The following is a 13847-nucleotide window of genomic DNA, read 5'->3' on the forward strand; positions in this document are numbered from 1 at the left end:
ACCATGGAAGTGAAGCGTGCTTTGCTCTTGGACCTCAGAAATACTCATCCCAGTCTGCTTTGCATCAGTTATTATGTACTTAGGGCTTGACTTGTAGGTTGTGAATTTCTAGAGGTCAGGAACCTGTGTTTTTTCATCTTTCATTTAGTAGGAATTTTAATAAATATCTGTTGAATTAATATATTCTTTCCTCAGGGAATCTATAATATGAATGGACAAGGGATTTATTTCAAAGATGAAGCAGGGAACAGAATTTGGTAAATGACCAATTGTGTGATTCAGACTCATATTTAAGTATATGTCTTCAGAATTGATATATGCATTATTAAGATTTACATTTGGCTGGAAAGAAACAGAAATCTGTCAGATAGTATATTAGTTTTCTAGGGCTGCCATAACAAAGTACCACAAACTGGAGTGGTACTCAGATAACACAGAAATGTCCTGTCTTACAGTTCCAGAGGTTGGGAGTCTGAAATCAAGGTGTCAGCAAGGTTGGTTCCTTCCGTGGACTCTGAGGAAGAATCTGTTCCATGCCTCTCCCCGAGCTTCTGGTGGTTTGCTGACAGTCTTTGGCATTCCTTGGCTTAGAGAAATCACTTCATCTCTGCCTTTGTTTTCACATGGTTCCCTCATGTGCATCTTTCTCCAAATTTCCTTGTTTTCTAAGGATGCCAGTCATATTGGATTAGGCACCCACCCCAATCCAGTATGACCTCAACTTTACTTAAGTAATTACATCTGCAATGACCTTGTTTCCAAATAAGGTCACATTCTGAGGTCCTGGGGCTTAGGACTTCAATATATGAATTTGGGGATGAGCTCAGTTTAACCCGTAACAGATGGGAAAATGGTAGATTTTGTTCTATTTTGCCAATTTGGTACCTTTAGATTTTCATTTAGTCTCTCCTGCTTAATTCACTTAATAGTTGGGATCCACTGTAAATTATGAATAATAAAATAATTGGTTATAAATGACAAGGATTCCACTTATTGTACTACTGTTTACCTAACAGGATTTATACACAGGTTTTAAGAGTAAAAAGGCCTTCTGATAAGAGCAGCTAACATTTAATGAATGCTCATTGTCTAATGATTTCCATGGGTTATCCCATTTAACTCTCATGTCTACCCCATTAGATTGATATTCTTATTTATCTACATTTTATCAATGAAGAATCCAAAATGCAGTTGTAAAGTAACTAGCCTGAGGGCATACAGTAGTAGAGTTGGCATTCAAATCCAGGCTGACTAACTCTAGGGCCTCACCACTGGGTCTATACTGTCTCCTTAGTCTTATTATAGCCAGGTAAGGCAGGTATTATTCCCATTTCATGGATGAGGAAAATAAAATTTAAAGTAACTAAGAACTTGCCTGGGTCACCAAACCAACAAATGTATAATACTGGTAAGTGTGTAGTATTTGGAATTTGAGTTTAGATGTTAACCTCCCTAGAGAAATCCTTCCTATGTTTGATTTCAAGCTCCACTTGTGTTTTGTCCTCCAAAATTATTTTTTAATTGAAATATAGCCAGTTACAACTGGACAGCAGTATATAAATCAATGATGTTAGAACACTCCTTCACACCACACACAAAAATAAACTCAAAATGGCTTAAAGACTTAAACATAAGACAAGACATGATAAATCTCCTAGAAGAAAACATAGGCAAAACATTCTCTGACATAAATCTTAGCAATGTTCTCCTAGAGCAGTCTACCCAGATAATGGAAATACAAGCAAAAATTAGCAAATGGGACCTAATTAAACTTACAAGCTTTTGCACAGCAAAGGAAACCACAAGCAAAACAAAATGACAACCTGTGGAATGGAAGAAAATATTTGCAAATGATATGACTGACAAAGGTTTAATTTCCAGAATATATAAACAGCTCATACAACTTAATAACAACAACAAAAAAAAAACCCCAATCTGAAAATGGGCAGAAGACTTAAACAAGCAATTCTCCAATGAAGACATACAAATGGCACATGAAAAAATCACAGTGCCAATATCACTAATTATCAGAGAAATGCAAATCAAACCTACAATGATGTATCACCTCACACCAATCAGAATGACCATCATTCAAAAGCCCATGAACGATAAATGCTGGAAAGGCTGTGGAGAAAAAGGAATCTTCCTACACTATTGGTGGTAATATAGTTTGGTGCAGCCATTATGGAAAACAGTATGGAGATTCCTCAAAAAGCTAAAAATAGACTTACCATCTGATCCAGCAATGCCACTCCTGGGCATATATCTGGAGGGAACTCTAATTCGAAAAGATACATGCACCCCAATGTTCAGAGCAGCACTATATACATTAGCCAAGACATGGAAGCATCCTCAAACATTCTTGCACTGATTTTACATAACAACCATCACACTGTTGTTGACTCGGGATAAGCCTGTCTCCTTAGACACCTGTGAGCTCCTTGAGGTTTGTAGGTTCTTGTCTGCATCCCTAAAATCTTGCCTAGTCTCTTGCATATGATAGATACTTAATAGATATTTAATAAATATTTGTTAACTAAATGCATGTAAGTAAAGGCAAAAGGGCCAAAGAAAAGGGGGATCAGTTGAAAACACAAGAAATAATGGGTTAATAAAATGAGTAGCTGAGGTGACAGAAGATGGTATTTGGGGTAGTGATTAAAATGTTATCATAGGAAATTAGTATGAATATCATAAAAAATAAGCTAAAAATAAGGAAAAGATATAGAATGCTGAAGTGATGAGAGGATGCTCATGTCTAAATTCCTTGATTTTCTTGGTTAATTAGGAGGATCATCAACTACGAGTGTTTGGGTGTAAGGAACCGTCTGGGTTGGAGTGAGGTTTATGAATGGGTAGAGGAAAAGATTTGATTATTGTAATGGATTAGAGACATGTTTCCCAGTATGATTTTAGGTAGTACACAGCAAACATTCATGTTAACGTACATTTAAAGACAACCTAACTAGTACATCATTCAGCTATAACATTTTGAAGGGAGCTTGGCTTTGATGTTGGTTAGGGGTTAATTCTGAAATAGTCATGCTTCCCTGAGTAAACCAGGTGGATTTTTATGTTTTATTCAAATATACTTTGGGCAGCCTTTGACTTTTTTTTTTTTTTTAACCTTTTCTAAGGAATTATCCTGATTACAATCTGTTGATAAAATAAGACCTTTTGCTTTGGGAGCAACTGCAAGCAGACAGGTTCTGGATGACACGGCTTTGGCTGAGACCAGCTGTGCAGGAACCCTCAGGTCCTCTGGGTTCCTCAGGCTGCTTGCTTCCTTTCCCGGTGGTTGCAGTAGCTCTTGCTCTGCCCTACCCTAACACCCAGATGCTTTCTCTCCAGCTTACATCTATTCCTTGTTCCTTCACAAAGCCCTACTTCATCCTCTCCCAGTTTATTGCCACCTACTAGCTGTGTGACCTTGACCAAGCTACTTATTCTTATCTACAATCTGTTTTTTTCAAATTTATTAAGGTATAATTTACATACAGTAAGCTATACTCATTTAAAGTGTACAATTTGATGAATTTTAATACTCCAAGCTATTTTAACCTTAACTTAAAAAAACTTAGTAACAAAACTCCCTTTTGGCTCAAGATGACTACATTATCTTCTTTGAGGGAAAGAATCATGAGGTAATCTATTTGTGTCTCTCACGGTACTTAAGTATAAGTTTTGAAGAAAGTAGGTGGAATTCCTTTCCACTTAAGAAATGGGATTCAGAAGCCACACAACTGTAAGTGGCAGATCTGAGACTCGAACCCAGATCTGTTTTCTCCCAAAGCTAATATACTCTTTTATTTACTCACAGATGTTTACTTTGGTCAGGAGGTTATTGAAGGAATTCATGGATAGTAATTGAGGACTTTATCCTTTGTAATTTTTGGTTGACTGTCCTCAGTCAAAAAGTTTGAGATTTGTTTTTGTCTTTGAGGCTGAAGAGGCAGAAACTCAGTGTCAGGGCTTGTCCCTGAAGAAAGCTGTTTAGTGAAGTGTAAACAATTCCAGTGTCCAGTAGATACCAGCCACAAAACCATATTTGCATCATACTAATTATTCTGCTAGCCTCAGACAGGTCAGGGAGATAAAAACAAATTGTTATGGGGAAGAAAACCAGGGTGAGAGGGAGGATGGGGGCTGTAATGGTGTGTTGCCTTTTCTTGTGCTTGCCAGGAAAAGTTGTAATTACAGAGAAAGGACCAGGAAGGGTTAGCCCAGCTTTTAAAGGCAAAGGAGGGCACGTTGGAGCCTGAATGCCTGAGAGATTTTATTGTTGCTGTTTTACTTGACTTTTTGTTTTTTTTGTTATTTATTTATTTATGCGTGTATGAATGTATATACGTATGTATTTTTAAATTTTTGATGAACTATTAACATAAAGAATTTTGCTTGGCTGATGACTAAGACTTTCTGGTGGGGAAATCTGGGTTGTCTTTGTCATGGTGTGCAGGAGGAGAGTTCTTGGAGGGCAGTTTAGAGAGACTTCAGCCAGTCTCTACCTGGATTGCTTTGGGCAAGTAACCAGTTCTTCTGAGCCTTCTTTCCTTCATCTGTAGAATGAAGGGGATGATAGTAACCTTCAAGGTTCCCTTTTAGCTGTAACTTAGGGTTGCCAGCGGTACTAAGATGCCTACAGGATACCCAGTTCAATTTGGATTTCAGATAAACAGTAAACAATGTTTGTAAAGCATATTCCATGCAATAGTCAATTTTTTTAGTATAAGCACATCCCAAGTATTACCCAAGACATACTTATTCTAAAAAAAAATCATTGTTTATTTGAAATTCAAATTTAACTGGACATCTCACAATTTTATTTGCTAAATCTGAGCACCCTAATATTACTTAGAGTTGTTTAAAAGATCATCAGAGTGTTTAGAAGTAATAATAATAGCAAATTGTACATTTTCATGGCCAAATGTTCTAGTGTACATCCACATTATTTTTGAGAAAAGAAATTGTAGTGACAGTATTCTAAAAGAAAGGGGGGAGGGGCGGAATCTCACTGAGAAAGGTATTGCTAGAAAGTGATAATCATATTACCGGTCCACAGTGTAAAATTATAGTGATTCATTTCTCCATTCATTCAGTAAATATTTACTGAGTGCCAGTTATGAACAAAGAATTGTGATAAGCATTTTCTGTATAGAATCACCTCTTTTTGCATCAATTCTCCAAAGTAGTTATTTTTTCCCATTGCATAGATGAGAAAACTGAGGATCAAAGAATACCTGCTAGCTATTATTGGAGGAAAAAGGTCAAGATTTACATGACTCCTATTTTATTTTCTTGCCTCTTTCCTTCACAATAAAGTGCATTTTGAATAAAATTGGTGAGACGGTGGTGTGCTGGATACAACCTAATGATCAACCTAGAATCAGACTGCTTATATTTCCATTCATTTGAATGGAATACCAAAAAGGGAACTGGGGGAGTTACTTTCCCAAGAATATAAGTTCTACCGGAACAAGAGGACTCTCTGGTTCCAGGAAAGTCTCATCACCTTTCCTCCAACTCCTCATCAGCAAAATAGGAGTTCAATGCCACATTCTTAAAGTTTCTTCTAGTTTCTAGTGAATTCTTCTTACTCCATTTTCAAGAAGTCATGTAAGAATTATTTATTAAATATCCCCTCCTGTGGCAGGCAGTGTGCTTGGGTCCAGGGATCAAACAATGAAGATACACCCATCCTTCACCAGCTCTAATTTACAATTTCCTCATCGGTGATTTAAGAGCCCTTCTAGCTTTGGGAAGTGATCAGGAAGCTCACGTTGTTAGCATATATTGCCCTTTCCTTTCTGCACCTAAAAATACATTATTTAAAAACTTTTCTTTTTTAAATGGAAGAGTTTGGGAGATCCCAGTTGCTCATGATGAGAGTTTGTGTGACAAAACAAATTCTATATTACCAAGAGGTTTATTTCTTAGTTGCAAGTATGGTTTTCCAAACTCTATAATGGTTTGGACTTTTTACAATTTTAAATTACTTACGTTCCTAGACAAGTTTTACTTAATTCAGTATTCCCCATCCTTTTTAACATGAGCATAGAAAATGATTATCTTTGTACACACACTGGGTTGAGGGTTTCAATTTCTCTCACCCTGCATGTCAAGTGTTCACAACCCAGTTACATGCCAAGGCAAATGGCTGGGAAGCTCCTATGTATTTTATGTATATTATAGTCAACAGTTGGTTACAGAAAGGAACCACAGAACTCTGTTGTTGGAATCCTGTGTCAATGAAAATGACAACGGGAAGTATTCTGCTTATTCACAACTAGAAGGTGTTCCTTCAATCTGTAAGGTCATTCATCTGATAAAGATTCTTATATGGAACATCAAGCTGTCACTTGTACTTTTAAAAATCAGTATTAAAAAGGGGAAAATCATAGTGATTTCTTCTTTGTTGTCCATTTTTACTGGCATGTTCCTAGTAGTTTTTTTATGTTCCTTGGTATTTCTGCAGTGTCAGTTATAACTTCTCCTTTTCATTTGTGATTTTAGTCGAACACTCTTTTTTTTGTCTGATGAGTCCAACTACAGGTTTATTAATTTTGTTTATCTTTTCAAAGGACCAGCTTAGTTCCGTTGATTTTCTGTGGTTTTTTTTTTTTATTTTTAGTCTCTATTTCATTTATTTCTGCTCTGATCTTTGTGATTTCTTTCCTTTGCTAACTTTGTTCTTTGTTCTTCTTTTTCTAGTTCCTTGAGGTGTAAGATGAGGTTGATTATTTGAGATTTTTCTTGTTTCCTGAAGTAGGCTTGTATCACTATAAACTTCCCTCTTAGAACTGCTTTTGATGCATCCCATAGATTTGGAAAGTTGTATTTGGAAAACTTTTTTTGATAATTATATATTCATTTAAACCCTGTAACTAACACGTGAAGATAGTGATTTCATAAAAATTACTGTTTGGGAAGGTACTAAATATAAAAATAGGTCAAATAAAAATTATAATTAAAAGTTCTACAGGTGGAGCATGAATATGACAGAAATCATGGCAGCCACACATGAATCTTTGAAGACCAGGAAACATTGTTTTTATAGAAAATAGTTACTTTTTAATAGCAAAGTTCAGTTAGGTGAGCTACCATTTCTGGGGAGAGAGAGTCTACAATGTTGTCTTCAAACTATAGCCTGTTGACAACTCTATTCTTCTTGAACGGCACAGCTGGACTTCAGAGTATAAGGTCGCCCAAAGGCAGGAGGGGGCGTGGGGCGGGCAGACTACTCCTCTCCTTCTCTTCCTTAGCATCAATAATCAAGGATTGGAATCAAAATTATTCTTCTTTAACAAACTAACCCTGGGCGTGGTAATTTCAATGTCTGATGACCACCTCCCTCTCTACCAGATGTGGAAGCAGCCTTCTCCACAGCTCTGGGAGTACACGTTGTTTGAGTCTGGGTCACCAATAAACATTTGTGAGATGATCACTTTCCCAAAATGTATGAATGGTAACTGTGTACACTTCTTCCCATCTGTGTGTGTGCAGGATTCTTTCAACATGAGGGCCTTCCTGCAGGCAGTGGCACTCTGGGGAAAGAAGGCCCCTTCCCACAGCATCACTGCCATCATGATCACTGATGACCAGCAGATGATTGTGACTGGAAGTCAAGAGGGTCAGCTCTGTCTCTGGAATCTCTCATCTGAACTAAAGGTTAGTGAAAACGACTAATATTGAAGCAGATAGCACTCACGAAATACACACAGCTTGCTCCTTCTACCTGCAGGGACAGTGGAAGTTTTGCATGATAGTTGACAATGTGCTTAAGGAAGTAATAAATTGGTGTTAGTTCTGAATTTGGAAAAATGAAATGTTATATGGTGAATCAAGATCATATTTGACAATTATGTTATGAATATTGCTAATCTTACCTACCAGCTAAGTGTTACCATCCTTTAAGCTAAGCTGTGTTTGACTATTTTATATCCTGAATTATATGTTTAAGTAACGGAACTATAGGCATGTAAGTATAATTCTAAAAATTATAGCTCATTAATCTAAACTAAGGGCACCCTTGAAAACCACTATTAACTAAATGAGTAATATCTTAATTATCTGGGTGTTTCTGTCAGTTTGGCTTTCTCACTATCTTTTAATCTCTGCTTGCCTATGATTTTTATAGGTCACATCAAAAAGCTCTAAATCCAGTTTACTATTGTCGTCCTCCTATTTCAGAACCTGACTTCACCTAGGATTTGGTCCATTGATTAGCAATTAATTGTCCTTGTCCCAACTCATAAACATTTAACATATTGGAATAGATACTTGCTTAGCTCTAGTAGCCTCTAGACCCAATTTGAACACTTAAACTAATGACGTGCTTAAAGTATACTGCCCTCATTAAGAAGCCTTTTAAAGATCAAAGACTATTTTTAGCCTTTAAAGTTTGTCACTTTAAAACCTAAATTAACAATTAATTGTAATTCTATTTTATAGTGTAATTAATTAACATCTCCCATCACTGAACAGTTACACTGTAGGCCTGCCAAGAGCTGCAAGCAGACCAGCTCAGCTCTGTGGTTATGTACATTCCTGAAAGAAGGACTGGGTATTGTTGAAATAGCTGAACTTTGAAATTGGCCCTTGCATTTATTTTCCCTTATAGTTTAGACTCAGACTCCTAAATGGCTTAAAATATCTTGCTACTTTTTTGAATGTGAAACTGTAGTGGTTTTGTGTCTGCAGTAGTTGCCTCGTAATATGTAGGTTGCTATAAGCTTAAGAAATTTGGAATCCTGGCATCTGTATCTTTTTATGTTTGTATCATCTGTCTGTATGTTCCTGGTATTTATTCAAAATTTATCCAGCACATATTTACTGAGTGCATATTGGAAGTTAGGCAGTATGCTAGGTACCTGCATTCAAAGATGAATGAAAAGACCAGGTGCTGGCTGCCCAAGAGGTCACAGTGCAGTAGAGGAAGGACACAGGCTCCACGTGCAGGTAGATTCTAATACAGGGTGCTCTTCTTAGGGATCAGTCTGTACTGCATCTTCAGTGGGAATAGTTGTTTCATGCTTTTCTTAGGAGCAAGTGCTTGGGGCTAGAGCAGTAGAAAGGGATATGCTACTGGTGTCTAGTGGGTAGGGGCCAGGTATACTGTAAACACTTGGGAGTGCATGTGACAGCCCCTCACAACAAAAAAACTATCCATCCAAAATGCTAATAGGTGCCAATATTGAGAAATCCTCTATTAGAGACATGGGGTGGGGATGGAAATCAGATCGGCAGGGGTGGAAGAAGCAAGGAGAATCATTGAGGAGACTGAATCAGCTTTATATTTTGGTAACTCACTGTGAGGACATCGTGAAAAAGTAACATGAATAAGATATTGATTAGTATGAATGTGGGATTTTCCACATGAGAGTTTTTCCTAAGATTTTTCTATGGCTAATCATAGGACCATAAACAATTCACATCTCTTATTTTTTGACTCTTGCTCTTACATGACAATGGGTCAATGGTTAGTAGGGAAAACTCTAGGCTTTTCAAAATTCAGGGCACTTTTAAGTTCTCAAGAAATCCTCTTGTTATATGTAAGAAAGTCAAGTGAGTGGTCCCTCATTGATATTTTAGTGCTTAGTAGTTTAATTTCATTTTTGTTTTTAAAATGTATATATAAAGGAATAATTCAGTCAGGGGAAGAAGAAGGGAGGCCGTGAAGACGTGGGCTTGTGAGAGAGGTTACAACTGTGTGGGTTACAAAGTAGCTGTCGGGCATCTTAAGGCTGTGGGCATATCACAGGGGAGGAGAGCAGGAAGAGGAGAAGGACACTGGAAGGAGGAGGGATGTAAAGTGAACTGGGAGCTGTTTATATCCTCTTTGCACTAAATTTGGAAAGCCTTCTTCTCCTCTCCAAAACGGTGTAGGTAAGAGAATTTATCAGGTTCTGTGGTCTTAAACACTCACTAGCCACCAAGTGAAGTAGTAAAAACAAACCTAAGTACACTCATTTATGCAGTCATTAGATAAACTACACAGATGCTTTTGTTCTAGGCACAGATTCCTCCTTCAGGTTTCTCAAAGTCTGATGTGGGGGACAGACGTGTCATTAGGAAGCTGTAAAGCAGTGGGATGCAGTCTGAATTTGACTACTGTATGATCTCATATGCATAGAGTCATACGGCATTTATCCTTTTGCCGCTGGCTTATTTCACCTAACACAGTGTTCTCAAGTTTCATATGTATTGTACGATATGTCAGAATGCCCTTCCTTTCAAGGCTCAGTAATACTCCGTTGTATGTGTTTACCACATTTTGTTTATCCATTCGTCAGTGGACACTTGGATTGCTTCTGGCTTTTGACTATTGTGATTGGTGCTGCCATGAACATGGGTGTACAGATCTATGTTTGAGTCCCTGCTTTCACTTCTTTGGGCTGTACCCAGAAGTAGAATTACTGGACTAAATGGTAGCTCTATTTTAAATTCTTTGAGGAACTGTCAAACTGTTTTCTAAGGCGGCTGCACCATTTTAGATTCTCGCTAGCAGTGCCCAGAGGCTCCAATTTTTCAACATCTTTACCAACACTTGTTATTTTATATTGCTGTTGTTGTTTTTATAGCCATCCTAATCAGGGTGAAGTGTGCTTTTGAAAGGAAAAGTTTCTGAGGGTGATGCCTGACCTGAGTTCTAAAGGGTACACCAAACTTGAACAGGAAAGGCAGGTGGGAGGAGATTCCAGGCAGAATAAGTGCACGTGTGTAAGGCAGGGAACTGGTGAAAGTAGTTGAGTAGACGTGGAACATAAAGGGTAAGTTAGAGGTGGCAGGCACATCTGGAGAGGACAGAGTAGACTCAACATGGGATCTGACATGCTGAGGGGTTTGCTTTTTTTTTTTTTTTAACTAGCAAGAACACCACATGCTAATTAAAAGCAGTGACAATATTAAGGGGTTTTGAGGATGTTTTATATGAGATGGTATATCAAATATCACTTGATATTAAGGATATATTGAAAAGGAGAGGGAGATGAGATAAGGGACAGGGACTGTGGGCAGGAGGCTTCTACAGCAATGTAGTCAGGGAAGTTTTTGACTATGAACCAAATCAGTGGCAGTGGGAATGAAGAGGACATGAAACCCGGAATGATGTTAATAAGAGAGAATGGGCAGAACAGAGAAACCAGCTGGATGTTGGGTAAAGGAGCAGGAACAGCTAAAGAAACCTTCCAGATTTGGGGATTGGGTGATGGCTAGGACTGGTGCAATGACAGTATCACTTGCATAAGGAACAGAGAAGATTAGAGAGTAGGAATAAGGAAGGAAAGTCAGTGATTTAAGTTCTGTGCATCTTGGAGGTATCCAAGCATTCATTAGGGGTTGGGTACACATCTTAGACTTTCCCTGTCCATGAATGGCAGGGTGCAGGGAAGCCGAGAATAGCTGTCTCCCTGTCCTGGGCTGCTCATCCCACATTTAGGTTACACCTTCTGCTTCCAGGCTCAGGGTCTAACTCCCAAAGCCTTCTAGTTACCCCAGAACTTTGTGAGGTCTACCAGTGAGGAGCTTTTCCAAGTCCCATGCTAGGAACTCCCTCCCTGGCGGCTTCTGGTGTTGATTGCTGGTGTTCATCACACCTCTGAGCATAGAGAAAGGTGAGCTGAACATCCTCTCAGATATATTGGTATGTTCTATTTTTCTTCCTGTTTGTATTGGTATGCTCTATTTTTCTTCGTGTTTCATACTCATAAGGAAACACAACAATGACAAAATGAGGAATAGCAATACCGTGAAGAGAAAAAGAATGGAGATCTTGGTCAAATTCTAGCCCTGGTATATACCAGCTCTGTGGAATTGGGCAAATGACATATTCTTTGAGCCCTAATTTCCTCAGCTGTGAAATGGGGGTGAAATCCTGTTCTTAGTTGCACCAGTGCCTGGACTATGGTAGATGTGCATCAAGCTGTGTATTCGTTTCCTTTTTCCATTGTGCTGTTAGAATTACCTAGGGTGGGAGTTGGGGGGACCAAAGCTTCATAGAGGTGGAGCCCATGAATAGAAGTGAAGTTTTCCTGGATTTCATCATGACCGTGACTAGGTGTGACTGTAGAATTTTTGTTGTTGTTGTTATTCTTCACAGAAGTTCTAAAATGTGACAAAATGAGGAGATTGTGATGAATTGTCACAGCTTATTCAACTATGTGTAGAGGTTTAGCAGAGTGAGGACTTCATATGAAAGGCAATGATGTTCCGTTCTGCTATTTTGTCCATAGTGGATTTTCTCTGGGAGAGGAATATCCTTGATTTACCCTAACTCACTGTTTAATTTGGCCTGTAATATACAGGATAAGGACTGAAATTCATAGAGGTATGTATTTCAAAGCGTAATTTTGCAGAAAGATAGTATGTTGTTTTCTGAGACAAAACCTTCTGTATTTCCCAGGACTAAGGTAGGGAACTTGGTTTGTAAGTGATTAGAACCAAGTGCAAAACCCTCTTTGTAGTGCTAGGAATTTAGTCTGATAATGTATTTTTAAAGAAATATTTCTGATTAGGATATAACTAAGATGAAGGCAGAGAACAAGTATGTTATGAAATAATTTGTTCTTATTGATAGGATTGGGGAATGAGGAATAGACTTCTTCCACACATGAGATAATGGAAGAATTAGTCCTTGGTGTCATGTTTTAAATTCACATACAGGAGAAAAATATTGGCATTTTAAAGAATAGGCTACTGAAAATTTTATTTTTAATGTAGAGAAGTTCATTTTTACTACTTCTGAGGCAGGAGTTCAAATAAGGTAATGGGTACAGAAAGGGTAATGTTTTCTCTGCATTATTTTGCAAACTCATTTCTGAATTCTGAAATTTGGACATTAATATGCTACTATCATCCGGCCATGTTTAGCGCATAAGAAACATCAATACTGATATATTTGTGTTCAAAACCTAGGTGTTGTAAAACAGGTCTGGCAATCATCTAGGTTTCATGATGAATACAGACCCAAAAACAAACAAACAAAAAATGTTTATATAACACAGTTCCTTTATCTAGAAGTTTGTTATTCTGGGGATTTTGATATGCTATATATGTTTTTCTGAAACTTATGTACAGCAAAAACATAATATAACAGCATTTCTTAATCGGAATTATGAATGTTATATAATGTCGTGTTCATATTCTTCAACTAAAAATTTATAACTGTTTAAAAACTTACCCTCATCATTTTCAGATTTCGGCCAAAGAACTTCTTTTCGGTCACTCGGCTGCAGTAACATGTTTGGCGAGAGCGAGAGACTTCTCCAAACAGCCGTTTGTCGTTAGTGCTGCTGAGAACGGGTAGGTGAGAGGTGTGGAAATGTCTGTCTCCCTTCCTTCTTCCTTTTAAAAAGCTCTGATGAGGTACAGAATTCTAGGGATGAAGGAAACTTTAGTGATTAACATATAGGAAATGTTATATACCTTGAATGGTTGAATAAAGTGTGTGACAGTCCCAAGGATTGTCATCAGTACTGTGACTCTCAACCTTTTTTTTTCTTTTTTAATTGAAGTATAGTCAGTTACAATTTGTCAGTTTCTGGTGTACAGCACAATGTCCCAGTCATGCATATACGTACACAGATTTGTTATCACATTCTTTTTTATTAAAGGTTATTACAAGATATTAAATATAGTTCCCTTTGCTATACATACGAAATTATTTTTTTAAATCTATTTTTATACATAGTGGCTAACATTTGCAGATCTCAAACTCCCAAATTTATCCCCTCCCATCCTCTTTCTCCTGGTAACCATACGATTATTTACTATGTCTGCAGGACTCCCAATCTTTAAACATCTCAACACGTATCAGGCTTCATGGCAGCCTCACTGTGTAAAGGATGTGG

At 37.7% G+C, this 13847-nt stretch overlaps 1 protein-coding gene across 1 annotated transcript in view; it reads left to right on the forward strand.

Annotated features, from left to right (window-relative positions):
• WDR72 (WD repeat domain 72) overlaps positions 1-13847 on the forward strand; it is a 190930-nt gene that overhangs the window by 7426 nt on the left and 169657 nt on the right. The window contains 2 exon segments of the mRNA XM_032481155.1: positions 7504-7668; positions 13193-13299. Coding sequence (XP_032337046.1) covers positions 7516-7668; positions 13193-13299 — 260 coding nt within the window. The 5' untranslated portion in view covers positions 7504-7515.

The sequence above is a fragment of the Camelus ferus genome, chromosome 6 (genome assembly GCF_009834535.1).
Source record: "Camelus ferus isolate YT-003-E chromosome 6, BCGSAC_Cfer_1.0, whole genome shotgun sequence".
Classification (NCBI taxonomy): domain Eukaryota; kingdom Metazoa; phylum Chordata; class Mammalia; order Artiodactyla; family Camelidae; genus Camelus; species Camelus ferus.